General features: G+C 38.3%; 5 protein-coding genes and 1 long non-coding RNA gene across 10 annotated transcripts; 5 read left to right on the top strand and 1 right to left on the bottom strand.

Moving 5' to 3' along the window:
- The first annotated feature begins 122 nt into the window (after positions 1-122).
- On the top strand, positions 123-2,698 carry LOC114517857 (solute carrier family 35 member G1-like). Its single transcript, XM_028537689.1, has 2 exons — positions 123-885; positions 1,221-2,698. The coding sequence occupies exons 1-2, from the start codon at positions 123-125 to the stop codon at positions 1,478-1,480; spliced, it is 1,023 nt and encodes a 340-aa protein (XP_028393490.1). The 3' UTR covers positions 1,481-2,698.
- Positions 2,699-3,080: 382 nt separating this feature from the next.
- Positions 3,081-4,974, top strand: LOC114517853 (protein phosphatase 2C-like domain-containing protein 1). Its single transcript, XM_028537685.1, has 2 exons — positions 3,081-3,266; positions 3,401-4,974. The coding sequence occupies exons 1-2, from the start codon at positions 3,092-3,094 to the stop codon at positions 4,648-4,650; spliced, it is 1,425 nt and encodes a 474-aa protein (XP_028393486.1). The 5' UTR covers positions 3,081-3,091; the 3' UTR covers positions 4,651-4,974.
- Positions 4,975-13,700: 8,726 nt separating this feature from the next.
- LOC114517854 lies at positions 13,701-15,111 on the top strand. Its single transcript, XM_028537687.1, has 2 exons — positions 13,701-14,325; positions 14,458-15,111. Exons 1-2 carry the CDS (start codon positions 13,972-13,974, stop codon positions 14,968-14,970), a joined length of 867 nt encoding a protein of 288 aa, XP_028393488.1. The 5' UTR covers positions 13,701-13,971; the 3' UTR covers positions 14,971-15,111.
- A 50-nt stretch (positions 15,112-15,161) lies between these two features.
- LOC114517852 (thioredoxin domain-containing protein 3 homolog) lies at positions 15,162-23,801 on the bottom strand. 3 transcript variants are annotated; one of them, XM_028537683.1, is made up of 19 exons: positions 23,679-23,801; positions 22,084-22,141; positions 21,833-21,936; positions 21,547-21,618; positions 21,292-21,408; positions 20,995-21,076; positions 20,473-20,552; positions 20,200-20,327; positions 19,799-19,918; positions 19,645-19,719; positions 19,171-19,292; positions 18,806-18,950; positions 18,565-18,672; positions 18,307-18,458; positions 18,081-18,225; positions 16,915-17,022; positions 16,559-16,689; positions 16,368-16,442; positions 15,162-15,992 (listed from the first exon to the last, which is right to left on the bottom strand). In XM_028537683.1, the coding sequence occupies exons 1-19, from the start codon at positions 23,706-23,708 to the stop codon at positions 15,262-15,264; spliced, it is 2,583 nt and encodes an 860-aa protein (XP_028393484.1). In that variant the 5' UTR covers positions 23,709-23,801; the 3' UTR covers positions 15,162-15,261. The 3 variants fall into 3 exon arrangements, with proteins under 3 accessions (XP_028393484.1, XP_028393483.1, XP_028393485.1); XM_028537682.1 differs by lacking the exon at positions 23,679-23,801 and adding an exon at positions 22,926-23,066; XM_028537684.1 differs by lacking the exons at positions 16,368-16,442; positions 23,679-23,801 and adding an exon at positions 22,926-23,066.
- LOC114517858 lies at positions 19,749-27,236 on the top strand. 3 transcript variants are annotated; one of them, XR_003686438.1, is made up of 3 exons: positions 19,749-19,975; positions 20,826-20,912; positions 27,200-27,236. It is a non-coding gene; the product is annotated as an uncharacterized LOC114517858 (long non-coding RNA). The 3 variants fall into 3 exon arrangements; XR_003686439.1 differs by lacking the exon at positions 27,200-27,236 and adding an exon at positions 27,078-27,120; XR_003686440.1 differs by lacking the exon at positions 27,200-27,236 and adding an exon at positions 26,911-26,937.
- Positions 24,034-26,303, top strand: LOC114517856 (AP-2 complex subunit sigma). The gene is made up of 5 exons (XM_028537688.1): positions 24,034-24,121; positions 24,226-24,375; positions 25,036-25,149; positions 25,400-25,459; positions 25,869-26,303. The coding sequence occupies exons 1-5, from the start codon at positions 24,119-24,121 to the stop codon at positions 25,968-25,970; spliced, it is 429 nt and encodes a 142-aa protein (XP_028393489.1). The 5' UTR covers positions 24,034-24,118; the 3' UTR covers positions 25,971-26,303.
- Positions 27,237-27,880: the final 644 nt, after the last annotated feature.

Consider the following 27,880-nt stretch of genomic DNA (forward strand, 5'->3'; position numbering starts at 1 on the left):
TGTTGGAGATCTTAAAGTGAAAATTGAATTCGTTACAAACACCTGCATCTTTATTCTACTTTGAAAAGCAAATGATAAGTTAGGTCAGTAGGGCGGCAGCTCATTTCATCATAAATATCAACATGGGCACACAACTCGCGAATGTTTGCAATAACCTGGGCAAAAATATCCCAAGTTTTTGGCTTCTGGGAAAGCTGAAGGGGATATTTTCACGCCCGGGTCTACTTTATGCCATCCTCTCGTGTCTTTTCTTCGCCTCGTCTTCCGTTCTCGTCCACATTGTCAACGAAATTCACGCCGTTCAAACCGTGTTCTTCCGAAGTTTAATTCAACTCCTTTTCACCGTCCCGATGATGATATTCCACAGCGCAAATCCGTTACCCAACCGAGAGAACTATCGCGCGACTCTCTTGCTCGTCCTGCGCGGAATCGCCGGATCATCGGCGCTCTGTTTTCAATTCTACGCGCTGCAGACCATGCCGCTCTCCGACGCAACGGTGATCATTTTTTCTTCGCCAATTTTTACCGGAATTCTGGCGTATTGCTTTCTCTCTGAAAGATGGAGCAAACTCGATGCGATCTCGGGCCTGCTGTGTTTCCTTGGCGTGGTGATGATCGCACAGCCGGGCAGTAGCGTTGCCTCAAATTTTGAGTCAAAGCAACATTTTATCTCCTGCATCGTGGCTCTCAGTGGAGCTGTTCTTACCTCGATCAGCATCATAACCCTGAAGAAACTACAATCCGTGCACTACGTCATATCGTCTTTCTATCTCGCCTTGGTTGGAGTCATAGGAACTGGTCTTGTGTGTACCATACCTGATGTTTTTCGCCACATCATCTGCGGCCACCAATTTTACATCGTTCTTATTGGGTTATGCGCCGTAGGTAAGATTTTTGAGTTTGTCTTCATTTTTCAAATCATTTTTTCAATTACTTTATTGAGTTATTTGACCTGTGAGTATTCAAAATATATTACGCTAATGAAAATTCACTGTACTGAAATTTCAACCTCAAATAGAGTTTTATATAAAGCACAAGTTGAAAGCTTATAAGTCAAGAGAAACTGAAATCAATGTCAATTGCTCCAATTTCTCCCCATCACCGAGTCAGCTTACTAGTACAAAGTTTACTTATTGCTCAAAGGTTCTGAGTCTTTGTAATTAGCAATGCATGTGTAAGTTGTTTGTGGAAGGCGTCTTAAACTTCAAATTTATTTCTAGGGGGTCAATGCTTGCTGTGTAAATCGTTGTGCACAGAGAAGGCGAGTACAGTGGCTCTGGTTCGAACGTTTGATATCGTTCTAGCGTTCGTATTTCAGATGATATTCCTGAACCACCAACCAAATGTTTATAGCGTCATCGGTGCTATCCTTGTATCTGCGTGTAACATTGTGATCCTAAGCACCGCTAGAAGTCCCTCGGAGACACCCGATGACACCACAACGTGCTGCTCCCCGAATGCGCTTGATAGCGTCGAATGATCTCAAACATTTACTGGATGCTCTAGCGGATATCGACAACATAGTATTTGCCAGACTTTGACCAATTGCTTTCTTTTATTGCTTTCGTATGTTGATAGACTGTAGTGCATGTTGATAACATGAATGGAATCAGAAAAGAGACTTCTGCATCTCACTTTCATCTGTCCCAAAGACCAATAACATGTTAGGTATCAATGACATCACATAATTAATTTACGCATGCAATTAGAACAAGTTATTGCAATTAGAACACAAAAGACATTCAACTTGTAGACTTTCAACTCAAGGTAACAGAATTTTTTCACAGAATGGTGTTGGGGTAAGCGAAAAACCCGTGTTATATTATTAATTGTTGGTTAACGTTAAACCTGAACTGTGGTTATTCAAAGGAATATTTTATCAAAGAAAATCTCTAAGCAAGCATAATAAATAACCTCGTATTTGCATTTTTTTAACGACGTGCATCTTAACTTAAGTCGATTTAAAGCTCTTTTGCAAACATTTAGTTCTTCACTTCATCTTGAGTAAACAATCGGTTATTTTGCTTATTGCTGTACAACTATGAACTAGAGAATGAATTTGGTTATTGAGTGAACTTTTGCTTGAGATCTCATGAAGAAAGTCAGTTGTTCGGTTCCGTACAGCATGTTAAATTTTAATGAAAAATGAAAGCATTTGTCAAGATGTTCAGTTAATTGCATGTCAATATTTACTCTATGTTATCCTGAAATATATTATGTATTTTCACGTTACTGGTTAGTTGCAGTGTTCTTGAATGCGTGTATCGATAAATATCCTTCAGTTTTATCGAAGAAACTTGGTACATGTCGTCTTTTTCACGTTTTCTAAAAGAGCTGCCGTTTTTGCCCAAACATTTCAGGGCGAAGCCGCAAGAGTCTGGCGCCCGCAATTCCGGTGGTGCGGATCTGACTGGGATCACAATCAATGTTTATGAACTCGAACTGAACGATGATAGCACGGAACATTCACGAGACAATGATAGCGATCAGGCCTCGTTCTGTCCCACACCAAAACCGGACAATGTTAGCGAACGGATGTTATCGTCAACAGCAACGTCAAGAGTGGGAACAGCATCTTCACAGCCGTTGCGCTACTCCAACGTTGTTGTGTTCTGTAGAAAATGCAGAAATGAAATCCCTGTGCGGTCTTTGATCCGGCATCGAAGAAGGCACGAAGCTTTGGATATTCTGAAATATTCCCCAGGTGAGTTTCTACAGATTGTGTCTGAATGAAGTGACTCCAGTCATTTCGTCAACTTCTTGTTTTTATACCATAAACTATGACTGACACTATCCTCAGAGTTTCTCAGATTCTTTCTACTTTTTCAATAAACTCCACTCAATGCTAAACAATTATACAAATCAATGGAAATTTAAACTACATCTTCCATTATACTTCGACTGTTTAACAATGCACCATGAGGTTTTGTACTTCTGTAATATACACTTTCATCTTTTCGGATAGTTTTGTTCCATTTCTCCTTTGTACACGACTTACGAGTTCAACTTGATCTTTTTCTGAAATTTCTCACCTGCTAGAAAGTGGTTAAATTCCCTGTTTTATTTCATGTTAGATTTTCCGCCCAAAACAATGCGAGGTCTGCTCCGTCGAAGGAACAAAGCCGTGACAGATGTAATGGAAAGGCAAGCTTTTGACCAAGCGCAGATTTTCTATTTAACTCAGAAGATAAATATGGCATTTGAAATTTTAAAGTTTGAGGTTGAAGGAACCGAAGAACACGTAATCAACACGTCACGTTGGCGAGGTTCGTGGGGTATTTTTTGAAGCGCAGCTAACTTTATCGAGTTTTTTTGATGGTAACTGTTTTAAAAACGAATGATCCTATTTTGTGATACTGTAGCTATTTTGTTTCCTAAAACTTCACTTGTTCCTTTTCAGAGAAAGACATCAGGACGGAAGGAAAGGCTTACAATTCAGGCTTGCTCCTCGGCATTAGCAAACATCGCACACCGGAACGTGGTGTAACCATAACCAAGACCGTTCATGTCGATAATTTTCTTGGAAACACGGGACTATTTTTCGGCGTATATCAAGGATACAACGGCAGTTACGTCACGAATTTGTGCGCACGTGAGCTGCACAGGGACATTCGCGAAAACCTGCAACATCATTTCTCAGAAAATGGCCAGAATTCCGAGATCATCAAGTCGGCTTTCCAAGAAGCTTACCGGCGGATTGACAGAATCCAACTTCTCGGTGAGGGAGAGCATCCCTGGAAACGATGGAGCGGCTGCTCTGCTGTTACGTGTCTTCTTCTCAACGAGAGCCTTTACGTCGCTAATGAAGGCAACGTCAGGGGATTTCTGGTCAGAGGGAACAACACGATTCGAGGGATTACCTCATCGCACGATCTCTACAACCGCAAGGAACGCCTGCGCGTGCGCAGAAATTGCGGAGTCATCGTGAAGACGGAAAGATGCGCGCTCGTGAACGGAGTCCTGGACACCACGCGCGGTTTGGGCAACCAAGGAGATTGGCGACTAAAAATATGCGTTATTAACAAGCCGAAGTTTCGTGTTGTAAATTTGGCACCGACGGACAAAATGATAGTTTTGGCCTCTGAAGGTATCTGGAAAGTATTTAGTTACGAAGATGTCTTGTTTCTGTTGAGGAAATTCCTGCGCGACGCGTCAAATAAACGGCAAAATTCACAGGAGAATTTGTTAAAAAGCAAAACTCCCGAAGGTCTAGGCTTTCTTGAAATTCCCAGTGTCCATCTCGACTCAGAATACCGGGCTTACCTGAGGAAACAGAACGTGAATCCTATCGATGCACGTGTCCCTCAGATGGTGAAGTGGAACCCAGACAATCCAACCATAGTGATTAGGCGCGCGTCTGTTATACAGGATGATCCTCTCTTGGAAGAAGAAGAGACGGCGAAAAATTCGAAGAAATGCTATTTCTCGGAATCCGAACAAGACGATGAAGATTTACAAGAATTATCGAGACTTTTCACGCACTACAACACGGATTCTTCATATACAAGGCGTGAAATTGCGCGCTTGCTCAGTAAACGTCTGCTCAAAAGCGCTCTACTTTCCGGCATCGAGAACGAGAACGTCGCTGTTGTTTTGCTCATGAAGGGTTTTGATGTTGAAGAGCAGAAAGATAACGATATTGAGACATAGCTATGTACTTGTTTTGCCGTGAAAAGGAATAACACGTGAACCGTTTCGACAATGTTTCACCTTCATTAGCCCTTTGCAGTTGTGTTTCAACTATATTGCTCGTCTGCCGGCTGAGGCTATCGCGAGGAACTTGTCAGGCATACTCTCTCTAGAGAAAGAGTCTTCAGTTATTTTTTCCTTTTTAAACTGAAAAGAACTTCTTGTAAGAACTTATGAGATATCTAGTGGACAGGAATTTTGCTCAATGTTCAAACGTTCAAGAAACAAACGGTTGGAACATAACAAAATTTATTAGCTATTTAGAAAAGGTTTATTTACAATTGAAAACGGTTCATACCAAATAGTTATACATGGTATAAATTAAATTACATTCGCTTATTAGTATAGCTGCCTCCTCATTGGTAATCAGCAATTCTTAACATTACCCTAGGAATGGTATTTACTAATTTATATTAAGTAATTTAGCTTCAGTGTATGTACACGACGTAAGTATTTAATACTTTATTAAATACTTACGTGGTGTACCTACAAGCTAAATTTCTTATGGACTGTCACCATGCAAACATACAAGAATATTATTAATTTACATTAACTGAAATGCATCATACAGTTAAAGATTTGTTCAACTCCATAGTCATTTTACTCGGCTTCCACCTTGTCCAATATTATACGGATACCCAGACTCTGTGCTTGTTAGTATTTAAAAAAGTACAATTTATATATTACGCGTCTTTTCGTGATATAAATCATTGTGATTTCATTTTGACAAGTGTTCGCATATGCTATGTGTCTTGAGGTATGGGTCTATAAGATATTCTATATCGTAATACTTCTATTGGAAGCCTCGTTGGTCAACAGTCTGGTATATCAACTTGCGGAAATATTCATGTCTCTTCAGACCTTTGAGTATCAAAGTGTTGTATTTTGTCTACTTTACAGTTCATTGATTTTTCAAGAGGGAGTCTGTCGAGTATTTATCAAATACAGTAGATGAAGGTCAACTCTAGTGGCTACCACCGCGTGAGAAAATACCAAAAACGAAAGGTTTTGTTTCGATGAAGAAGGTGGCCGTCATCTTCTGTACCATTCTAAAAGTGTTTCTTCACACAGCTTCACGCGTAGGTTCTCCGCTTCGTTCTAATATATCTCGGCTCTTTATATATTTAATACTATTCTATACAAAAATCTCTTTCCGGCTATCATAGATAAAACTGTTCCTCGAGATCGGAATCTTTGTTGTGGAGGCAAAAGTCGTAGACGAAGGTCTAGGAGAACTGTATCTAAGACCTTTGAATCTCGAATCAACTCCTAACGTAGACGCACTTACACTGCGTACGAACCTACGATGTTCATTCTCTCGAACCTCGTCAGGACTCGAGGGAATTGAGCTGTCAGTTTTATCCAACCATAAGTTTGTCATATTCACGCTGTTTGTATTTGTATTTTTCTCTTTCTCCGGCGTGTCTCTTCGCTTTCGACGGAAACACCAAACAGACGAGCTCGCCACAAGCAACAAAAGCAAGCCACCAGAGACTCCTATGAATAGAGCCAAGTTTATTTTAGTCGACTCGCTCTTTTCTTCCGTTGGCTCGCCTACCGCTTTTGTGGTTACATTGAGATTTCGCCACGTTGATTTACCCGTAGTTCGACTTCCGATGGTTGGTAGTGTTGGCAGACTTGTTTTGGGGTAGGTTGGTGTGGTGGGGTCTTCAGTTGGGGTTGTGGGGTCTTCAGTTGGGGTTGTGGGGGCCTCAGTTGATGAAGAGGGTGAACTTGAAGTGCTTGGTAATCTCGTTGTCCCTCTACTCGTCGTTGCTTCTGGAGTTGTTTGTGGAGTTGTTGAAACATAAAAATCAAACTCTTTCAAAAGTATTTCATCCAATTCTCCCAAAGTCATATCATACACCTCACCCAAAGACACGTTTATTGCCTTTGCAAGTGTTTTCATATCCACACCATGTCTGGCTGCCAATTCGTCGATCTTACGTTTCGTTATAAACTTGACAAAATTAATCCAGTCTTGTTGAATAGCTTGAAAACTACTGGAATTTGACAAGTGCAATTGTTCGGCTTGTTCTCTAAGAGACAAGTTATATCTACTTTCCAGGACTCGAATTCCAAGGTCCTGTAGCAGACTTAATGTAATATTGTCAGAAATTGGGTACAAATGTTGCTCCCTCGTTGTTAAAACTCCCCGAATATCGGTCAAAGAGATGTTTATTGTCCATTTATTGCGAGGATTGTACAATAATTGATCGGTCTTCAGTCCGTCTGATCTTGCGGCTTCTCCCAAAACCACCGCACCTTGGACGGAATTTCGCATGACCTGAGTCAAGCCCTGTCCTAGTTGAGCGACCATATCGACAACGCTTAACCTGGCGTAGAACTCCGTGTTCAGTCCCGAGAAAAACTGCACGATTGGCCCTCGTATAGTCACAATTTCTTGAACGACTGGATTTATTGTCAACGGCATTTGAAGATGAAGTTCCCCGCCAGCTAAATTTGTTATTGTTGTTGTTATTGTGATTAGGATAAGATAGAACAGCTGAATTTTCATTATTATTTTAATAAGATCTCCAACAAGGGTAGGGTATGCGCCGACTTTGAAACTCTTTCGTAATAACACAGTATATCTTTTCCAAATCTTTCAACGTGTGTCCTGAATTCATAAAGTGACTCTATAATTATGAATTCCTCTCACGCATCCACGCTTCCCCATGTAACGGCGACAATTCCGATCAAAAATCAGAAAAATACGTTGCTTAAGAATTGGCTTGTCTTCCAGCAACTTTTTACACAAGCCTCCAGAGATTCGTAATTTTGATGTGAACTTTTCGACTACTCCGGACGCTCTGAACAATATGAACACGGATGAACACTTCGTCAGTACTACATTTCGAGTCAAACTTGAGTGAAACAAAGCTTTATTCAAATGACTTCCCTCAAATTGCACATCATCAACTTGAAATATCTTTAAAACACGTAGAGAGGATGACGAACAAAATGCATAGCAAGTGAATGATGTCTTTGTTTCGATCCAATTGTTAAACGTTTCTAATATTCCAGCAGTCTGCGCTCCACACTCGTATGCGAGGTCTAGTATGTAGTATACAAATACAGAATTAACGAAGCAAGACCAATAATTTAGGTTCCCACCGTTCTACCTGACTTTCAAAACAAATGCTCCGTTTAAAAGCAGAAGGGGGCGTGGTGGCCAAGTGTGATGTATTGTCTTAGTCAAGTCAAGGAGAAAATTTTTATTTCACTTAACGAAAAAAAAATATGTCAAACATCAAATGTATCGAATGATCGACACGGAATACAATCTTTTTTATATAGGGTTTGTGTGCAAGATTTCAACAATGTGATGCGATTCAGCCGAATGGTACCCAGAGATACGTATATGCAGGTAATTTTAGTTTCTGCTTAAATTACACAGTATGTATACCTATGCATGATGAATTCTATAGATAGCTTGGCTACTATAAATACTTTGAGATATTTATCTGTGGTTATCGCGCGCCAATGTCATTTCTCAAAGTTATCACGACACTGGTCAGTGTCCTCAACGATAATTGTAAAGATTTGGCGCAATATTCTTCATTGAAAGTGTTGCCGAAAATCTTTTGAAAAATATGCGCCAAATGATATATGCTTAACTTGGAAAAGCGAAAGCTAATCGCAAAACGTTCTTCACAATCTTGCCACGGTGATTTGAGATTACGTGCGTGTGCATCGTAAAAGTTTTTTGTGTTCTCCCACAAAAGCGGAAACAAACGCTATTAATTTGCGTTGGAGCCAATTTATATTAGAAATATTTTTTCCCTCTGACCGTGAGAACTGGACGCCTAAACGGTACAAGGGACGCCCTTGTGCACGTAGACGGATAATCCTTTTCACACACAGACTGAGTTCAGGCATGGTGACTGTTAAACCACAATTATATTGAATATCAGAAATGAATATTTATCTTCTATATATATATATGCTCTATGTATGTTTGGTGGTTAAAGAGGTGCTTTGTTCAGCATTTTCATCTTCAAAGTCTCAATCATCTATATTTTAATATACTTTGAGAGTACTATTAGTTGATCAACCATTGCTACATGCACGTGTGCCGAACTCCATATTAGGGTTGAAATTGGCTATAATTCCAGCACGCTTAACAATATAAAGCACTTCATAGCGCAAATGTCAGGCTGTATAGTTCTGAGGGTTTCTATTATAGGGGTATGTTCCCCATTCTTGAGATAGGCGTGGTAAAATATAGTGTTGAATGCATGTTATCATGAGATCAATCTACTGCATTATGATGACTGAAGATAAAACGCCACGTTTGCATAAAGTCCTCCACGTTATATTGCAAACTCTGTTCCGATGTTTGTGTATATAGTTTGCTGATTAGCCATTGCAAGGACGTGATTGTCGCCAATAAACTACAGACTAAGCAATCAATAAAGTAAATTATTAATTCGAGTCGCAAGAATGTGAGTATAGAATTTATTTTCGTGAAAACAGCACTCTTATATACTGAACTTGGCCACACAACTGTATCCAAATAGAGTTCACCTTTGTGCGACCTGAGTGGCTTTTCAATAAAAGCTTTTTGTAATTATGATTCAGATTTCATATCATCTACATACCGTATGCATCGATCTTCAATAATTAATCATGAAATTTTATTGCCCCAATTGTTTCTGACAAGTAAGTTTGTCGTATTTTTCAAACATGCATGCTGAGTAATTCGTGCCGAGATTTTAAACTGTTTTTGCATTATTAATGCAAGTTGCCTTCGATCTTTGCGCTTATCATGTTTATGTATGCTGTGTGATTACATATGTTTATAGGGATAATATAGTATACTTTCATTGGGGTATAAAACGAGGAAAATTGTAGTCACTTTTATAGTAGAGGTTTCCTTCAGTGCATGTACTTTAACTTCATCACCAGCAAAGCATAGTTAAGTTTAATGAATATTACGTATATTATAATATTTCATAGTAATATTTCATTCCTAAACGTTAGCATGATTGCTAAATTGTGCCTGGATTGAGCATTACTGAGAGTTGAGAGTGTGCAAAAAAAGCAAGACTGAATTTTTTGCATTGAAATGAACTGGGTATGATACCCACGCAGTATAGAAACTCTGATCAGTGAAAATTGAAGCCAGCTTGATGTTGTTAAGAATTAATGTCGTTTACCCCTCCCGTAGGGGAAGATTATTTGAATTTTTGATATTCTTTCAATTAAAAAATGAAAGTTGAAATATCAGCTCGTTTGTTCCAAGGCAACGTTTATCATGAGCGCATGCAGTGGTTCCCATTACGAAGAAAGGATACGTTTTGATCCTACTGTTTTTGTCCGTAGAAAAGGCCAAAAATACGAGCAATTCACAGTTGGGTCGTGAAAACAACTTAATTTGCTGCAGAATCCTGAAGGTTTTGATGTGGGTTAAGTAGCGAGCCTATCAAGATCGGAAATAGCCGGCCAGGGAACGGAAACGTCCGCTGTGTTCGTTTGTTTTGCTTTTAGAGACTTTTAAAACTTCGTCTGTTTCGGAAGTCGAAGAACAATAAGTGTCATTTAGGAAAGAATGAACTAATTAAGGCTAAAATATTTCGGAAATAAAATCTTGCTTTAGGTTAGAATTATTAATTAAAAGCGAGGTTTTCACGGGAACTAAATCATCTTTCTACCCAGACTTCGTTAAATCGTGAGGTCTGCATCATGAACTGGGTCTGAAAAGTTATGTTTGTTATTATCGAAAGGAGCCCCGGAGCTCTATATATCAAAAAAAGCTCCCCTACTCAAAATTTAAGTCCTACTTAATGACTTTGGCATTAAAACAAAAACAAACCTTATAAATAACGTTAAAACGAGGAGGAGAGATCCTTAGGACTTAGCCGGAGTGTTTTTGGACGGTGTCAATTGACGGGCTCAGATTGATTATAAGAATTAAGATATTTGGTGGTTATAGAGGGGTATTAGAGAGTGGTTATCATAGTAGAGGGTGGTTATTGGAGGGTGATTATTATAGAGTGGTTATCATAGTAGGGGGTGTTTATTAGAGGGTGGTTATCATAGCGGAGGGTGGCTATTAGAGAGTGGTTATTTCAGGGTGGCTTTTAGAGGGTGGTTATTTCAGGGTGGCTATTCGAGGGTGGTTATTTCATGGTGGTTATTAGAGGGTGGCTTTTGGAGAGTGATTATTTCAGGGTGGTTATTTCAGGGTGATTGTTAGAGGGTGGTTATTAGAGCTTTCTATGATTAAAATAGAAAAACCGCAATTGCTTACTTATAATTACAAAATATTTAGAACGTCGAAAATATAGTCCTGCAAAGTTCGTAAATTGGGAAACTTTTATATCACGCGCCGTGAAAAATACCTTTTTTGAAGCTAAATTGGTTGTCTTTTCGCCCGTAATACAACTAATATTCTAAATTTATCGATTTCGCATAGCTGTATCTTTCTGATTAATTTTACAGTATTTCGAAGCCAGGATTTACAGTTTTACTCATTCTGCGATGCTCTTTTTAGACCCGGCATTGTCTTGCTACATGGGTTCCATTCATCTTCTTGCTCATAGAACAAAATTCATGAGATAGAAAAAGAGTGGCCGCTTTATATTTGATTATATTAGTTGAGCAAACAATAAACAATAAAAAACTTAAATATTATAGGACTTTGCATGCAACTGTACCGCAAAAAACAACGGAAAGATATTTTAGTTATGAAATAAAGTTGTTGTGTATTGAATGCGACATATGTTGATAGATGCGTAAAATAGTTGTTTGGCGACAGATGTTCACCGCGGAATTTGAAACATCAGCGATCGAGCAGTGTGGGGTCCCACAACATGTCAATATATGAAATATCACTCACGTGTATTTAGCCAGGTTTTGTGAGTGACATTCGCTCAATCATGGTTCCATTTGATTGTTGCGTTCAGACGTTAAGTTGTGTAAAGTTTTTAACAGTAGGAAAAAATCGCGCCTTAAGGGCCAAAAAAGAAGAGTTGGGAAAATAATTCATATATATATACTCTCCAACTGCGAACGCTGTGTGTTGTATATTGCTTCAAAACATGATTAATGATGGTAGAGCCAGTGAAACTTCATGCAGAACTTATTCATTGTGTACAAGATATTTACCTATTTTACAGAATAAGAAAATCTTTAGTTGGCTCTTGATGACATTCCTAGCATCATCTACGCTATGCGAAAGATGCGTACAATTTGTGAATTTAAACTTGAGAGGAAAACGTAGTGTTTTTTTCAGCGATAGAAACAAACTAATTAGGTGTTAACTATCGTAGGTATGCATACTTTGTATGTATCGTAGGTATGCCCGTATTGGTTATAGGTGTATCGTTTTCATGCATGTAACATTTCATTCCTATGAATCCAATCAGTATCATTCATATAACACATTCTAACGAGGGTAGTATTTTTCATTATAACCCTACGACAAAGGATCAATATCTTATTGTAACCCGGTGTTCGAAGTTATTACTGTCTTACGGTGGGCAGAACCTGACCACAGCAGGTGACCACGTTCGCTAATTACAGTGTAAAAAAACATGCGAACCTACAAAAAGTGTCATCTTAATCCCTTGATGCTATTGTCCTGCTTAAAATTACCACTAAATTAAGAAGACCAGCTTACAAAAGGTCAGACAGATTTCCATATTAAGAACGCCAAATGCAATAAAAATCAACGCGGATGAACAGGATTATTCCTACGGATACCTGCGTCTTTGTGGGATTACGCGGCTTTCGTTAATGAAAATTACCGGCCTCATGTATATATATACATCGATATTTTAATTAGTTCACCGTTTCATTTCCTTGCAACTTTACTAGCTTTGATACCTGGCCATTTTCGACACGACCAGTATCGTTGTACTTCATGGCAGCAAAAACAGTTTCCAACGAGGGTTATTGATAAATATTAAGACCTATATTACAAGCCAAATACAATATTCGTGGACATTATAATTAACATGCATTGAAATCTGATTTTTGTTAAGTGAAAAGTAAACTCATTTTGATGCATCGCATTTGCTATGGAAATAAATCTACAAGAACTGCATTTCTCCATAAAGTGGTAACCAGTTGACAAACCAAGAGCCCCATGGCTTCCTCTAAGTTCTGCTGAGTCACGCAATGATTTAGTCGATATTATCATAATTGTTATGCATTGCAACTTTATCACATACGAATTTAGCGAAAAACAGCTTATTTGACGTGCAAATGTTATACGAATGATACTCGATCATTGAACGAAGGAAATGTTGGTTTGGGAAACGTCTCTCCAACCGAGACTCAAAGCTTGGAAGGGCGGCAAACATGAAAGTGTCTAAAATAAGCTACAATAGGCTGACACGACATGCGTGCGTCACTCTTTTGAAATCTTGTTAATTGGATGAGGATTACGTCACGACAAAAATGCAAACACAAAGGTCATGTCTTGCTTCAAACTATAATATTGCGGCTAATATACAGCTAATTCAATTAAAGTTTTTGGAACTATAAGTTATTAGCTGTTAAAAGGAATAATGGTTTGGAACCTTTTGTGCCTCATTCAACTCATAAAATTGCCTTCAGCCTTTAGGGGCCACTTGTATAAAAGACTATAGTTACTGTAGTTGCTTTTAAGGACGGAGTTGGCCAATCAGAGTCGTATATTTCTGAGTTAACTGGGATTTAACTATGCAAAATGTAGTTAAAAAGTTTTTTACAACCGGGCTCAGAGCAAGTAGATTTTCTGCAATGAGTCATGACTTCTGCCTTGTAATTAATTTTATAATCCATCATTCCTGAGAGGAAAACATAGTGGACTAACTGGTGGATTGCCATGGCTACAATGTAAACATAGCATCTCATGACGTCTAACATTAAAATCTTCAGCAAAAGGGAAAGAAGATCAAAATAGAATTTTAACCGCGTTCGTTCATATAAAAAAGATATCGAACTGATAAAATATCAAGCAGGAATTTCGTATCGTAGACGTGAAATTCAACACTCATATGCAAATGTTTGTAATACCAAGAATTCGCAATTCCGGGAAAGAATGATTCCTGGAATTCCGCCGAAATCATGTCGTAAGAAAAGCCGGAAGAAACTATTGCTAGACTGTTTACGATTTGTAATTTGTCGCATTTGTAGAAAGATTTGAGGCGAGAACACAGTGTACTCGAATGTAGAGTTTGTGAACAAACGCTTGATAGACTTGTAACGCTTGATAGAGGTGTATAAAGAAGGGATAAACGCTTGATAGCAGCAACAAGGTCTCCTCTACCGGTTACAAAACGATAGAAGATGCAAAGCTCGCACGAAAGAGATCATTCTCGCTACAGCTACCCTTACGCCGTGTACATCTTCAGTGGAGATGCACAACGAATGAAACAACATCAAGGTCGGTGCTGGGACTTATACGGTTTGTGGACCCACTCCACGTCTCCTGTCGTGCAATATATTTGTGAAGAAGGCAGTAGTTCACCCGCGGAGAGATTGGGCCTTGAATTACTCGGTCAGTGTATACCACAGTCAATGAGTCGAGGTCATCGTCGACACGGTCGTGGAAGATGGTTGGTTATATTTAATGATGGTGCAGTATTGGAACCGTCTTTGACTCAACCAGATGGTCTTGCTCCTATCAAATGTTTTATTAAGGTACAAAGTATTCAAGTTCAGTATGTAGTGTTGCTGTAGATGCAAAACATGTGTATGAAACGAAAAATTTAAAATGCCTTTGTTTCATCTGCATTGAATATTCATCTTTGGTTTGCTCTCTGACCCCTTCAGGAATTACCAATGGAAAGTCCATTCGTAAAGTTTAAGTCTGACCGTGCAACACACCGCAGCCGTTCGCCTGAGCGCAGGCTCAGAGAAGATACTCATGAAAGACGTGTTCCTGTGGACAGGCCCGTGATTCCTCATGAAAGACGTGTTCCTGTGGACAGGCGCGATGATCGAGCATCCAGGAGCCCAGAGCGACCATTGCAGTGGTATACAACATCACGGGGTGAAGAGACTTTGAGAAGTATCTATAATCAATGTACTCGTGCCTTTCCAGCTCCAGCAAGTAAAGTTGAGATGAGTAGGGACTCTATTCACCATAATATGCAACTGACGATCCAGCATAACCAGAAAACATATAGCATCCATTTTCCCGACAATTTTCCACAAAGTTCAGCACATGTAGTAATCAGCAGCATCTTCGCTAACAGGAAAATATCGGCCAAAACAACAGAGGAAATTCTGAGAACAATCAAGAGCGATTGTCGGTGTTACAAATGTAGTTCTAGCAGATTTTAAGGACCCTCATGCGAAATGTTAAGTTTATGATCACAGACTTTAAGTCATCTACTTTGCTTGATACAATGCAGCATTGCATGTAAATTCTATGACGTGCTCGAGAATCCTTAGTCAGTATCGCTTTTTGGCGATAAAAAGCAGTATTACAAGTACGATGTGACAACCGCGCCTCGCTAAAAGTGTTCAAGCCTATTCTCTTTTAAAAATATATTAATAATGTGAATAAATATTTCGCTGCACTATTTACACCTGGTTTTATTTATTTACGAACGTTTGCTATCATTATTTCACTCAAGTTTGTTGAACTGCTTCAGGATCATCTTTTGTGGTAGCAGGTGGATCTTGATCGGGTTTTGGTGGATCATCTTGGTCTGTTTTTGTTGGATTATCTTGATCTACCTTTGATAGATCAGCTGGATCATCTTGATCTGGTTTTGATGGATCATCTTGACCTGGTTTTAATGCGCTACTTGGTTGTTCATCTGTTGTGGCATCATGTGTGTTTTGGCCATCACCGCTGCCTTCGTTCTGTGTTGGAGTGGTACCATCTGTTGTTGCTTCTTCTCCAACCTTGCTGTCAGTCGTTGCATTATCATCTATTGTCGTGCTCTCGTCAGTCTTTTGAACCGCGGTGGAATCTTTGGTGTTTTTAGTAGTGGCACCATCATCTGGCTTGGTATCGCCGTCTTGATTAGCAGTCTCACTACTACCAGTAACATCTGGAGTGGTTTCTGCAGCACCATCAGCAACAGCTGAATCAACGATAGCATCAGTTGTACTATCCTCCTTCTCTTTAGTAACACTCTCAGTGTTTGTTGTACCAGCAGTTGGTGCATCATCACCTGTGGTGCCATCACTTCTGGGCGTACCATCAGCCTCACCTTGTGCACCATCATCTTCCTTAGTCATGTTTCCATCACCATCCAGCTGTTGTTCTCCAGCCTCTGTACGTTCACCACCGTCCTTCTCTCCTTGGACACCGCCATCTGCAGCTCCCTCTTCAGTGCCCTGCGTTTCACCGTCTGAAAAATACAACAGAATGATGGATACATCAAAATCACACCCACAAAATAATTATAATGCTATATATCCCATCCCATGCATTTCAGCTTGGGATGGGATAACTGCGATAGTCAACATTCTAGCTTTCAACGCGCCATGGACGACGAGAAAACTTATTAACACACTTTGGAACAAACATTTTGAATACAATCTAATACATCAAACAACGACAGATTTGTTTAATATGGTCGAGAGGTGCAAGCGTTGCTGGAGACATCCGTGCTGGACGAACCGATGTGGAAACCCTCACATAAGAAATAAAACAATAAACAGCGAATGCATTGAAGTTTATGGAGATCGAGTTGATTGATGACTGTCCTTTCCCATCCCAATACCTTGCAAGTTATTCTGGTCGCGTTCCTGGTTCTCACTTAATGCATTCCCTTCAGACGTCGGAATTTGAGGAGACACTGTAACATTTGACGACGAAATATTAACAAAAAAAGATGAACAGGATATTCGGCCCTGATGGCTTTCAATATAGACGTGTATCTCTCAAGAATCAAAATTACAAAGCAATCATCACCTATGGTTTTGCCATTTGGCAGGAGCTCCACCTCGGGAAACAATTCGTCGATGACTTGTCCAGCTTTGTCCAAGTTCGACGCACCGTGCACCGCATTTCTACAGATGTCTTTGCCGAATACAGCGCGGATACTGAAAGGAATAAGAACCAAAGAAAAAATATCAGACAAACAACTTGGTGAAAACACTCTGGCCTGATGCACGTTGACAGCCTAGTTCACAGGTGAATCCTACGATTATTTTGCCAGGAATTAGTAAAGAATTTAAATAACTGCTGACAATTGTCATCCCAGATGCTCGCGATAAACATGAACAACAAGGCGACATGAATGATCTAGATAGAAGTTCTTTACTTACGAGTCTGGCGCTTTCTCTCTTGCCTCCTCGGGATCTGTTGGACCCATCATGGCTCTCCATCCTGTGACCGCATCCTCTCTTTCCAAAAGCAAAACTGTGCTCTGACCACTAAACGTATACATTCATTTATTCATCATTTATTCATTCATTCATACTGCATCTATCCACACAACGTGCTTGGCAATTAACGCGCCCTATTTTCAGCATTTTACTCCGTGTAACACCAGAACTCGACCATGGTCGAATTAGTCGTTTTCCGGCGAACTCAACCATGGTCGAGTTAGTCGTTTTCCGGCGAACTCGACCATGGTCGAATTAGTCATTTTCCGGCGAACTCGACCATGGTCGAATTAGTCATTTTCCGGGGAACTCAACCATGGTCGAGTTAGTCGTTTTCCGGCGAACTCGACCATGGTCGAATTAGTCATTTTCCGGCGAACTCGACCATGGTCGAATTAGTCGTTTTCCGGCGAACTCGACCATGGTCGAATTAGTCGTTTTCCCGCGAACTCGACCATGGTCGAATTAGTCGTTTTCCGGCGAACTCGACGTCGAGTTAGTCGTTTTCGAACTCGACCATGGTCGAATTAGTCGTTTTCCGGCGAACTCGACCATGGTCGAGTTAGTCGTTTTCCGGCGAACTCGACCATGGTCGAATTAGTCGTTTTCCGGCGAACTCGACCATGGTCGAGTTAGTCGTTTTTCGGCGAACTCGACCATGGTCGAGTTAGTCGTTTTCCGGCGAACTCGACCATGGTCGAGTTAGTCGTTTTCCGGCGAACTCGACCATGGTCGAGTTAGTCGTTTTCCGGCGAACTCGACCATGGTCGAATTAGTCGTTTTCCGGCGAACTCGACCGTGGTCGAATTAGTCGTTTTCCGGCGAACTCGACCATGGTCGAGTTAGTCGTTTTTTGGCGAACTCGACCATGGTCGAGTTAGTCATTTTCCGGCAAACTCGACCATGGTCGAATCTTACTCATCACTATGTATAGTACAGTTTTGCTCAGTGATTCTCGTTATCCTACTAGCTTCATATTGCAATGTGTTTCTTGCCGTCGATGATTATTTGCGGGTTTAGTAAAGTGGATGCTTTGTGTCTGAAGTATCCACACAAGAGTTGCGCTTTTAGGGCAGTTTGGCATGAGGAGGTCTGCATATACAAACCTGCTCATGTAATCAGTGAGTCCGTTGAAAAAGTCTTTTCCTTCGTGTTCGTGATAAAACTGCCCTGCGAGTTCCTTCGTCAAACCAACATCCTTCCGGGAAATGATTCGAAATCCTGCCTCTTTGATACGGTCCACGATTTGTTCTGCGAGAGAAAACGAACGTGGTCAAATGTTCGTTAAGTGTTACCTGAGACCATTCCTGAATCCTGAAAACATATTCCCACCTGCACTTTCTTCGGCTGTCTCAGGTTTGATAACAGCAACAGTCGTCTCGACTGGGAATATCTTCTCAATCTCCCTCCGGGCGGCAGAATGTGATTCAGAGCCATGCAGCGGGTTCATATCGCTCTCGTCCACGTGGAACTGCGCACGGAAACTGAAAAATTGGAAGGAAAGGCGTTGAGCAAAGTTGTACAAGAATATATGGGTTTCCTACACTCCATCAATTGAAGTAGATGAAGAAGAGGTACGAGTTTTCATACCTTTCTGGTGCTTCCGACTTCGCAACATCGACTTCCTTGGGTCCTAACAGATTCCTCCATCCTTCCACCGCATCCTCTCTCGCGAGACACAACGCCATAACTGGACCACTGAAAAACATAGACATCAATTGGTTATATATATTTAGGGTCCGAATACTTCGTCAAGCTTCAACGAGCGTTCCTGCAGGAGGATTTCCACGAGTGTTTCGAGGGTTGCACAAGAGGTATATATGGAGTTTACCTGCACATGTTTCGCACAAGAGGTTCAAAGAAGTCTTTCCCCCTATGTTCAGCATAGAAATCTTCCGCTTCCTCCTGAGTTAAAGTCACTTCTTTTGCCATTGCAATGGAGAATCCTGATTCCTTGATCTTCTCCAGAATCTCATCTGTGAAAATGGATATCAAAGTTTCATTGTTGGTAGCTACTGTACAAAGTCACAAACGAAAGACCTTGCTGTTATTCCTGTTGTATACAATATCCCTTGTAAATAAATCTGTTGAAGTTATCTCAGCTGAGTAATTACTTAATTAAACTGTAATGGGTTTTATATAATAAAGTGGTCATTCTCTGTACTCTGTGTACTTCCAGTCTGACTATGCACTAACCTTTATGATGACGTAATGCATCAGGTCGTATCAGAGCCAGCGTCCGGTGACTGCTTTCCTTTGCGACTTTTTTAGTTTTAACGGTCGGCGAGACAAAGTCGGGGAAGAAGAACGCCAATTCCCTATAAGATTTACCAAAAACAGCTAGTTGAAATACTTACTCTAATAAAAGCTATTCGCGATATGACTGTTAAACTTTTCGTTTTAACACTTCCTGGAAAAAATTTCATTCATACAAAAAAAAATATTTCTGACTACATATTGAAACGTAGGCAGCCTAGACTTTGACTTGCACGTGTGTGACACTGGCGCAAGTCAAAGTCTGGGCTGCAATGATTGAACCCTGGAAATTAAAGATTTGCGTTAACCATGGGTTGGGTTGGGTTGGGCAGCTTTGAGGGCAGGAACCTGCCCTAAATTGATAAAATTGCAGCAAAACTATTTAAATAATAACTCAAATACATCTTCGTCTACCTTGCAGCACTTTCAGAGGTATCACAAGCATGGATTGCATTCATCACTGAACTGGTTCCGTACACAGCACGAATACTGAGAAGAAAAACCAGGTGTTAATCTATGCAAAATTCCACATGTGAACATGGAAACTCTATGTCGAGTATATACACACCTATTTGGGGCCTCTTCTTTTGCAATATTCACATCTTTTGGACCAATGAGATCTCTGAATTGTGGAATAATTCCCTCGCCTGCTCCCTCCTTACTGATGATCAATGTCATACATGGACCACTGGAAAGTTATCAAAAACATTGTAGTAAGAGATTGAAGACATCAGCCCTGGGCGAGGTACGTATCCCATGCAGTATGGTGTCTGTTCACTCTGTTATGATATACAAGAATATCCTGATCTCTCCTTATTTCTTCCAAAGACGAATTTACTGACTTAACTTAAGCAGCTAGACTGTGTATCTCAGTTGTTTAGTCCACTGCTAGGCTATTGCATTGGTTAGATTTCCATCACGAGGCTAGTTAATACATCCACAATAAGAATACACCATGCATGTACTAACCTGCTCATAAACTCCACAAGGTTCTCAAAGTGTTCAGATCCTTCATGTTGTTTATAAAACTCGGCTGCCTCCTCTCTCGTCAGTGTTCTCTCTTCCTGTCGTAATATCTCCATTCCTTCTGATTTCACCTTCAACAAAAAGCAAAGCATCGCAGCTTGGCTCGATTCCACAAAGAAGCCAGACTACACAAATCTATTAATTCCCAACTAGAATGATTAGAAGACATACTTAAACGAAACAAACAAAATTTGTATTTTACTACAACTTAATCACCTTCTCAATAATATCCTCAACAAGACCTGCTTTCACTGCATCTGGTTTAATAATAGCCAATGACACCTCCTTCCGAACTTCTAAAAATGAAATAGATGATCGATGGTCTGTTCTAGTGGTAACCTTCAATTTGACATATGTATCACACAGCTAGAAAGTGTAGCAAATTACTTTCTTTCCTGTAGTGTCAGCTAGTGTAATATAGGCTTATTAAGTCTCTAAATATATATCTAAAACTAAACTAGGAATTCTGTCCTTCACTAGATAATTGCTACCTGTCTCAACATATCCTTCCATATCTCTAAAGCTAACTTTACTGTTCAAATGTAACATTGACTCTGTCATCTTTGCAGCTAAAAGAAAATCAAATATCTCTACTACATGTGCATGAAGATGTGACATCTACACCAAGGAGATGCAGCCAGCTATACATATCACAGGTACGAGCCCTTTCTAGCTCTTTTGGTAGGATTTTACTTGTTGGGTTTTGTTCAGGTCTGTCAAAAACTAATGAAATTATACCTATTTCTTCATCTTCTTCACCCTCCTCCTTTGTAAGTTTTTCATCTTCCTTGGGCTTAGCACCAACAACTTCATCAATATACTAATTAAAGAACAGAAATGTACTGTGCATGATCAATATTGAACCATTACTTATGATTAAACATTGAGAGGCAGTAATTGCAGGCATATACATAATCATGGCATGCATGTGGAGAGATTGGAGTGTTATTTTAATTTAATACTTATTACGCACAAATTTACATTCAAATATGATCAAATGATTGGGGTGTTATTCTTAATCTTCTTCAATCATACCTCTGAACGCTCTGCCTTCCCTTCCAGAATTTTGTGCTCCCTTTCCAGTTGGGTTGTAATGGTCTTAATCATGAAGGGACAATTGCAGCCGCGGATCACATAAACAAGAACTCCATTCTAGATATAGATACACAATTATGTTGCATTAACTGATAACCAATTAAGCAAGTACAAGTGAAAGCATTACAGACTAGTTGATCATTTTATAAATTCACATCAAAATCAGTCAGTCATTGAAATTACCGATTTACTTACAGAGTAAAAAAGAAAAGTAGGTTGAGATTTTCCTCTATATAGAGAGAGTGAATCAATCTGGTCTGTTTCTGCCTAAAAGTGCAGTAATCACCAGTTAATAACCAATGATGTTAAACAGCTAGAACTATATGGATATATATGCACTGCCATACAAGACACAACAATAGCAAAGCCTTAGCTTCATCTAGCTCTTATTTTGTTTTCCTATCATGGTTCCCAACTGGTACATCTCTTGCAGTCTGAGATATACCTGAGCTGTAGTACGTACAGCACATTACGAACTTACTGTAGCAAAATGTAGCAGATCATCTCCTAGTTCATTTTTTATTCGTTTCAATGTGCTCACAATAGCTTTACATGGTCCACACCATGCAGCATAGGCATCGACAACTATATGGGCAGGATATATTATTAGAATGGATACAAGGCAATTGACACTACTCCTTCTTCAACAGAAAAATCTTAGTACCACCTCATGCATATACCCCAGTTGTTAGTTATATATTATTAATATGACATATTTAACTAAAATCCTACCAATGAGGCCATCTTTTTGAAGAAGTTCTTCCCACTGGTCTTGACTACTCACACTGACCTGGACAGTAAAAATGAATATGTGTGAGTTTTGCAACTGAATACTTCACACTAAATAATAACAAGAAGGGTCACAACAAATGTTTCTCATAATGAAGGCAAGCAAGACAAGTTTTTTGTGTCTTAATTATGCTTGCTATATATCACAATTAATATATGGGATACTAATATATTTGTGTGCATCTTTGGACATTAATTTTATACTTCTGCCTTGGTATGAAAGGGACAGAAACATACACTTTAAGACTTATAAACTGGAATTACAGTTCTAGACTATTACAATTTGAAACTGATTCTATTGACAAGCTAGCTATTAGGACTTTCAAAGCAAGCTAGGCCATTCTGTAATAATTTCTCAATGAAACTTCAATTATCAGACTTATGCTTCAAGTCTTCTTCCCAAGTTACGGAGACTGACTAATGACTATCATCAAATGTTGACAATATATCATTGCCATAATGCTATTCTCAACATATATGAACTGCATATATATGTAATATTGTTAGGATACACACATTTATCAAACATACCATAGTCGCTATGTTTGGGTCTGTTCAGAATATTACTCTTTAGGAAATCCATAGATTATATGCACAAGAAATTTCTTTTCATCTTATGAAGTAGTATATTCTTTTATTTTTTTATATAATTGTTACAAGTTATATTAATATATGCACAAGTATAGAACATACATTTTTAGAATTAGATATATAATCTGCAACAACAAAGTCAACAATTTATATATTTTTCGTTTGTAAACATATATTAAACAGGTTTTACATGCCTGAAGGTCTTTTTGCGCTTCTGGGTTTTTTTTCAAATACGCCATTTATAATAAAGTACAAGCTGCTACAGCAGAAATTACACTATTTTTACACAGCATAGCAACAAGCGCGTTATAATTAATCATACGAAGTGTTATAAAGTAAATATTGTTTCTGTAAACACAGAATGAGTTATATTATGACAGGTATATGATTTGCAAAGCCGAACATCAATATTTAATGCAATTATTATTTGAAACTTCATGGCGGGAATTTTATTCTTAATAGACAACGCAAAAGTTTGCAGACATGCTTTCCAGAGATTGCACTGCAAGTCAGTCTGCAAGTACATAGTTGTTGAAGTTTTTAGTACATATATTTCCAGCGAGGGTTTCTAGAACAAGCTTTTTGAGAACTGTATGGCTTATGGCTATGGATTTTATAATCTGGTTTTGATAACCCAAAACCTTTACCAACGTACCACGAAAATAAAGGTACAAATGATAATTAAAATACGTTTATTTTTGGCTCTACATTTTTTTTTACCAATTTTAATCGCTAGCTATCGCTAAAGACATCTAATCTTTTGTTAGCTGTTAGATCCCTGATGTAGTTTTGTCCCCGAGGGAAAAATAAAATGTGCAAAAAAGTAAAAAATATGCAAAATTATGAACAATGCATAAACTTTATAGATCGACTCCAATTATTTTGAATGCCAATTCATTATCGATACAGTATATCATATTTTAGGATAGGAAACTACTTAAACATACTTGTAATTCTACTTTCTTTCCCTTTGACATTTTTCTGCAAAAGAAATCAGCAAAGTACGGTGCAAATTTCCAACTTTTTCTGCACAGCAATTTGTTTACGACGCCGTTGACATGGCAACTGACTAGGACTTAAAGTGGCTTGCTCGCGTTTTTCGCATATGACATTTTTGCGCTGTGTTCACGGCCAAAGTTATGAAGAAAACCATTGCATTCAAAAACTTAGTTTTTTTTATAAACGTATTTCAATTTTCCAAAACATTTATAACAATTTTTTGACTTCTGCAACTATTTCAATACAAAAGTCCACTGGAATCTGCGGGCGGACACCTTAATCAGGTGTGATTTCCTCTATCGACGTTCGGAAATACTCGTAAGCGTCCGTCAAGAGTCGTCGAGCGTCGAGACGAATTTTGCAAGATTACAAGACCAAGTTTTGGAAAATGGTTTGTTTAAATTTTGTTCGTAATTTCTGTATATTTACTTCAAATACGGTAAAATAAAGTTTCAGGTTGTATCTACATCATATTTCTGTGCTTTTTTGCTATAGATTCGTTTCATTCTTATTCAAAACCGGGCGGGAAAGACGCGCTTAGCGAAGTGGTATATGAATTTCGACGATGATGAAAAACAGAAATTAATCGAAGAAGTCCACGCTTTGGTCACAGTAAGGGACGCTAAACACACAAATTTTGTTGAAGTAAGTGTTTATTGATATTGTTTTACTTGATAGGTGCGCTTTGTTTTACTAGACAAACACGCGATTCTATGAATTTATAGCAATTCAGATACGTGTATATGATATGATATTGACTATTGAGTCTTTCTCTATCATATTGCAAACATGGATTGGATACCTTGAAAATATTTTCACTACAATTTTTAAAACGGAACAACAGAGGGGTTGTTTCGTTATAAATGTTGAATATGTACCAGAGACTTGATATGAATGAAGCATTGCAACATTATCACTTAACCCATTGCCCAGTCAGTGACCCAGGTTTCTCTAATTTATTATTTTAATCTGTCTAATCCCTAACACATTTAATTCTTATGTGACAACCACCAATAGAAGTCTACTATGGCTAAATGCATTGATTATTAAATTGTAACTAACCTTTAAATCAATTTGTACAAACAAATGTATGGTGATGAAACCTGATACAATTTACAACTTAGGCAAATAAACAAAGTTTATTTATGAACTTTTTTGAATGGATCTTGTTTAATATACCTTCTTATAGGCTGTTGCGGTATATAAAAATATACCCTTTTTTCCTATAAAATCTTATATTTTTCATTATATTCATATTGGTTTTGTTAAATACAGCAATTGTCTAATAGCTTATTTTTCTTCCAGTTCAGGAATTTCAAGATTGTTTATAGAAGATATGCTGGCTTATATTTCTGTATTTGTGTTGATGTCCAGGATAACAACCTCTATTACCTAGAAGCCATACACAACTTTGTGGAAGTAAGTAAATGAAAGTACAAAAGGGTGCCGGAAGAGAGGTGGGGCAGTTGGGCTTCCCCCCCCCTGCATCAATCCCGGCATCCCTGAAGATACAGGATACACACATGTAAAACATTGGCATGCTACATTGTGTCACCTTGGACAAATGTAATACATCTCCAACTACATCTTCACAATACAATTACATTTTTTTGGACAAATGTAATACATCTCCAAATACATCTTCACGATACAATTACATTTTTTTTAGGTTTTGAATGAATTTTTCCATAATGTCTGTGAGCTGGATTTAGTATTCAATTTTTATAAGGTATAGTGTATGTTATGTGCAACATATGTAAATAAAGTATATGTTATGTGCAGCATATGTAAATAAAGTATAGGTAAGAACCGTAGGATACTATTATCTTCAAATTAGTGCAAGGTTTTATGTTGGTTTCACCCCTCAAACTTTGGGTAGTGTGCAGCTCTCAAGACTTAATCAAGTTATACTGAGCAACAGGCAATTTTTGAGCAATTGAAAAAACCACTATCCTGTGAATAGTGCTATCTAGCTTTCTTTAGCACCAGGTGTATAGTACCTGTGAATATGAAATCAAATGCACAGGCTATAGTGGTGTATGTAACAAATTGAACAACCAACCTATTACATTTGACATATTTTTTCGGGCACTTACTTATAACATTTGAAAATGTGCTATTTTTGTTCATTTTTCAAGGTTTACGCTGTTGTTGATGAAATGTTTTTGGCTGGAGAGATTCGTGAGACAAGCCAGAGTAAAGTTCTGAAACAACTACAAATGCTTCAGCAATTAGAATAATTCATTCATAATTTTAAGTATTTAAAACAGAATGAGGACATGCAGGTGATATACAAATCTATTTGAAAGTGATAGGTCCATGATAGGAAGAAAAGAAATATGTTGGGTCAAAATCACTTTGTATTGTCTTTGAATCAATGTTTCTTATGGTTATGATCAGCTGGGTACACTTCACAAGAATTTTAGACATGTCTCTGGCCTGCACTATTCATAAGAACTTTCTCAGTACTTGGATATAAGCTTTAAGATAAGTTGTTTGATTACCTTGTACACCTGAGGTCCTAGCTGGAAGCTTAATTAGGGGTGTGAATGAATATTCATATATTTGTCTCATATCTGACTAATATTTTTTCTATGCTATTGTTCTTAATTCCAATAAATATTAAACATGATTATTGAACATATGAATTTGCAACCCCCCTCCCAATTAATTTGTCCAGCTATGGCCCTAATTACACTGTCAATCATGCTTACTGTTTTAAATTGTGATAGAGAAATTTCAGTTTGATCATCACTATGTCAATGTTATCATGTACGTATGAAATCCTGTAAATATATCTGAAATGTTTTCAAAATTTACAGCATTAATTACAATGTAATACTTTTCCACAGAAGAGTACTTGTTTTGTTACTTATCACCATGTTAATCCTTGGTCAAAAACTAATCTCAAACAAATTTTTGCATTCCTCGTCAATGAAAAATGAAATCAACAAAATTTTAAATGCTCTTCATTCACTTAATTCCTTTAGCAAATCGCTAACCCTGGGTTATCTTTTAAGACAGTTTTTAAGACAGCTTAAAAATCGTCAAAATTGACCAAAATGGTAAGGCTTATATACCCCCTACCATTTTGGTCAATTTTGACGACTTTTTCAACTGTTCAGAAACTGTCTTAAAATGCTAAAAATGGCTTCCTAAGACTAATATCTTTCATTTTAGAGCATTTTAAGACAGTTTATGAACAGTTCAAAATGTCGTCAAAATTGACCGAAATGGTAAGGCTTACCCCTTACCATTTTGGTCGATTTTGACGACTTTTTCAACTGTTCAAAAACTGTCTTAAGATGCTAAAACTTGCTTCCTAACACTAATACCTTTCATTTTAGAGCATTTTAAGATTAGACAGCTTTTGAACAATTGAAAAAGTCGTCAAAATTGACCAAAATGGTAAGGCTTACGTCTTAAAATACGAAAAATTGCTTCCTAAGACTAATATCTTTCATTTTAGATCATATTTGGTTGGTTTTGGGAACATTGAAAAAGTCGTCAAAAATGGTAAGTCATTCCCCTTACCATTTTGGTCAATTTTGACCACTTTTTCAACTGTTCAAAGACTGTCATATAATGCGAAAAATTGCTTCCTAAGACTTATATCTTTCATTTTAAATCATATTTGGTTTGTTTTTGGAACATTGAAAAAGTCGTCAAAATTGACCAAAATGGTAAGGCTTACCCCTTACCATTTTGGTCAATTTTGACCACTTTTTGAACTGTTCAACAACTGTCTTAAAATGCTAAAAATTGCTTCCTAAGACTAATATCTTTCATTTTAGATCATATTTGGTTGGTTTTGGGAACATTGAAAAAGTCGTCAAAAATGGTAAGTCATACCCCTTACGATTTTGGTCAATTTTGACCACTTTTTCAAATGTTCAAAAACTGTCTTATAATGCGAAAAATTGCTTCTTAAGACTTATATCTTTCATTTTAGATCATATTTGGTTGGTTTATGGAACACTGAAAAAGTCGTCAAAATTGACCAAAATGGTAAGGCTTACCCCTTACCCCTTACCATTTTGGTCAATTTTGACCACTTTTTGAACTGTTCAAAAACTGTCTTAAAATGCTAAAAATTGCTTCCTAAGACTTATATCTTTCATTTTAGATCATATTTGGCTGGTTTTTGGAA

This window comes from Dendronephthya gigantea, unplaced genomic scaffold (genome assembly GCF_004324835.1).
Source record: "Dendronephthya gigantea isolate DGI-Jeju-01 unplaced genomic scaffold, DenGig_1.0 000009F, whole genome shotgun sequence".
NCBI lineage: Eukaryota > Metazoa > Cnidaria > Anthozoa > Malacalcyonacea > Nephtheidae > Dendronephthya > Dendronephthya gigantea.